Source organism: Pterocles gutturalis, unplaced genomic scaffold (assembly GCF_000699245.1).
Source record: "Pterocles gutturalis isolate BGI_N339 unplaced genomic scaffold, ASM69924v1 scaffold5694, whole genome shotgun sequence".
NCBI classification, from domain to species: Eukaryota; Metazoa; Chordata; class Aves; order Pterocliformes; family Pteroclidae; genus Pterocles; species Pterocles gutturalis.
The window spans coordinates 505-3759 of NW_010127995.1; the positions used below are offsets into that span (position 1 = coordinate 505).

Genomic DNA, 3255 nt, shown 5'->3' on the forward strand with positions numbered 1-3255 from the left:
TCCCTTCTTTCCTCCTTCCTCCTCCTCCCTCCTGCTGTTGGTGCTGCCTGTGCTCACCTCCTCCCGCAGACGTGGCAGTGCCAGGAGTCCAGCAAAGTAAAAAGCTCGTTGAGGAGCCTGTGCTAGAGGAGGTGGGGTTGTCCCAGGTACTACGTGTGCTATGGTGGGTGTTAGCCCTGGTCTTCTCTGTCCTTCCTCCTGCTTTGCCAGGTGCCTTGCAGATCTCCCCTAGGATTTGGTGGTCCAGGTCAGATCAGAGCGTGGCACTGGAGGACCCAGAAGGGGACAAAGCTCCCTTCCCCCCATGTACCCTTGTTGGTTAGCAGACTGGCAGTGCTCTCGCCTCTCCTGGCAGCACTCAGACAAGGAGGCGATGGCACCACAGCTGCCTGTTTTGTTGGCCATTTTCTCTAAACTGTCTCTAAAAGAGTCGACAGTCAGAAAGCTGCCTGTTTTGCCTGCTCTGAGGGTGCTCATGGTCACGGGTGGTTATGGGCTAGGAGCCTCCTGCCTGTTCTGTGACAATGACAGTAAAAGCTGCACAGACTTGCAGGACTCAAACCATCTCCACCAGGAGGTGACCCTGGCACTGTGACGTGCTGTGCAATCTGGTAGGAAAGCATTTGCTTCTTGCTTTATGGCTAAGTGGGGCTTGGGACTGCGTCAGGCGGTGGCTCTGTACTAACCTGGCTCTGTACTAACCTGGCTGTGTGCTAACCTGGCTGTGCCTTCCTTCTGCAGGGAACGATCTCTTTCTGGTTGCAGTCCACGAGCTGGGACATGCGCTGGGTCTGGAACACTCCAATGATCCCAGTGCTATCATGGCTCCTTTCTACCAGTACATGGAAACACACAACTTCAAACTGCCCCAGGATGACCTTCAAGGGATTCAGAAAATCTACGGTGAGCAATGCAATCCACTCATCTATTTACACTGAGCTCCAGTCTAGTGAGTATTTTACAGCTGCAGACAAATAGCCCCCAAAATGCTTGCAGCTGGTGGGCTAGATTTCCCGCCATAGCTGAACGGGGAACTGGGTAAAGCCCTTGATCCACACCAGATCCACAAGCCAAACATCAGATGACCATCCCAGTGGCAATGTCTTTGCACAAGTCAGGATAACCAGACTTCTGTGATCTCGCTGCTGCTCCATCCCTTGCTATGGCCCCCGTGTCAAGGAGCATTAGAAAGGGAGAAGCAGGCAGTTGCCATGCCCCAGGTTTGTCCATTAGGAACAGCCAGTGCACACAGAGGGGAAGAACGCGAAGAACATGGAACATCAAGGAAAGGTAAAAATATTTATGCACTCGTTGTTTTTCTGTATATCTTGAAGGAAGGGGGGAAAATATTTGATCTGCTTAGGGAACACTTTACTGCTTTTAATCTCCATCTGAACGTTGTTGTACAACATGTGCCACAAAGATATGGGCTGAAGGTAGAGACAAAAGGAAGCAGAGAGATTATGGGAGAAAACCAAGGGGCTGGAGATGGTGCGTTACCACGTGGCGGGATCGTGGATACCAGGGTGTGAAGACAGCGACTTTCAGAGAATTATTGGGTGAAGCAGAGGGAAATGCAGGTTTGAGGAGCCACAGTCCAGGTGAAACTGAGCTAGAAGATGCTGAGGGATACAGTCTGCAGCAGCCCATGTTGTCAAACACCCCTGATTTCACACTTTGAGGAAAGTACAAGTTTGACAAAGATTACTTAATAAATGTAGCATGGAGCAACCATGCTATGTAGCTGTGCAACATCTGCAGCTGCTTGACATCTGGAGTTGACTCCAGATTATTATTATATAATTATTAGCTCCCAGTGCCAGTAGAGCAGATATTATATGAATTAAACCTAAAAAAACCCAACCAACCAAACAAAAAACCCCCCCAAAAACCAAACCAAAACCTCTAAAAGATGGTTGTCAGTGGGACAGCTGGTGTTTCTAAGGGATTGCTGCTGGGATGAGTGGCAGACCTTACGCTAGTCAACATTTGCACCAGTGATCTGACAGTAAATGTTAAATTACTGCTAATAAAATTTGTGCCAAGACCTATAAGACTCTAAAGCAGTACAGCAAGACTTTAGAGGTGTAAACTATGGAAATTGAGTCTGATTGTTTGGAGGCTTTTTTTGTGACTGGAATGAGATTCATTTGTTCAAATGTAGATGCCTAAAGAAGAGAAATCTCTTTCTTTCTGGGTTGCTTTCCCTGACTCCTGCCCAGGAAGTGAATAAAACCCAGGCATTTGTAGAGTGCAGTTCGTCCTCACTGGAAAGCAGATAGCCAAGTAAGGTCCAACATTTAAAATAAGATGGCTTGAGGTACACACGGGGGGAACTGGCTCTTCCCATGAGTGCAGCTGAAGATTTGTCTTTATTGTTCATCACCAGGATGAAGTTGCATGGCAATTGTCCTCTGGTATATTTAATTATGCATACTTTAACATAGTATATATTCCAATACTCAGGATAGCAAAGACTGTATGGTTCTGAAATAAAGTGCTGGGGTAGTAAGTATTAAACTTTAATCAAATAATATACCCAAGTTTTCATTTATGAAAGCTGCTAAGATGTCATTATGCGGTTTCTGTTTTGAAATGTTGATTTAGTTCCTGTGAAGTTCGACTAATCAGAAAGAAAAAAAATCTTAATTTATCACTGACAGTGAAAGCAATCAAGAAAAAATTTCTGGTTTCTCTGTTTTCAGATAAGTTTTTGGAAAGGGAGCAGCTAAGGAATTGCCAGCCATGCTGCTTCACTTCTGTGGTTCAAGCCAATGGCAGCTGGGGCTGAGCTGGGACCAGCACGGCTTTGGCAGGGACCCAGTGCCCAGGGCTGAGCTGAAATGGGGCTCCTGGGCCCAGGGGTGGGGATGGATGTACTGGGAGATGCTGGTCACGGCCGTTAGGACCTATGAGTGCCCTCAGGGTCCTGAGGCTTGGTGGGAGCACTGCACAGCATCTTGTGCAGAGCTGCGACAGAGCAGAGACTTGGCAGCAGCACCACGGCACTGCCACTTACTGTCACCTACGTAGTGACGTTCAACTTTAGCTGCGTACTGTGGTGAGATTCTCTCTATGCAATATAATCTGCTTTAAATTTTAACTCCGCTTGAAAGAAGCAGTATGAATGAATTACTGCCCCCTGCAGAATTAGTTTGTTGACTGTCGTGGAATCTCGCCGGGCGCTTCTCTGAGGCCTTTGGACCAGAGTGGGTTGGGGCTGGTGCTGGCGGCCGCCGGAGTAACTTGACCCTC

At 47.8% G+C, this 3255-nt stretch overlaps 1 protein-coding gene across 1 annotated transcript in view; it reads left to right on the forward strand.

Moving 5' to 3' along the window:
- Positions 1-741: 741 nt before the first annotated feature.
- MMP24 (matrix metallopeptidase 24 (membrane-inserted)) overlaps positions 742-3255 on the forward strand; it is a gene marked incomplete at its 5' end in the record, with an annotated part of 16654 nt that continues 14140 nt past the window's right edge. The window contains one exon of the mRNA XM_010079455.1: positions 742-903. Within this exon, the coding sequence (XP_010077757.1) occupies positions 742-903 (162 nt within the window). The remainder of the gene's footprint in view (positions 904-3255) is intronic.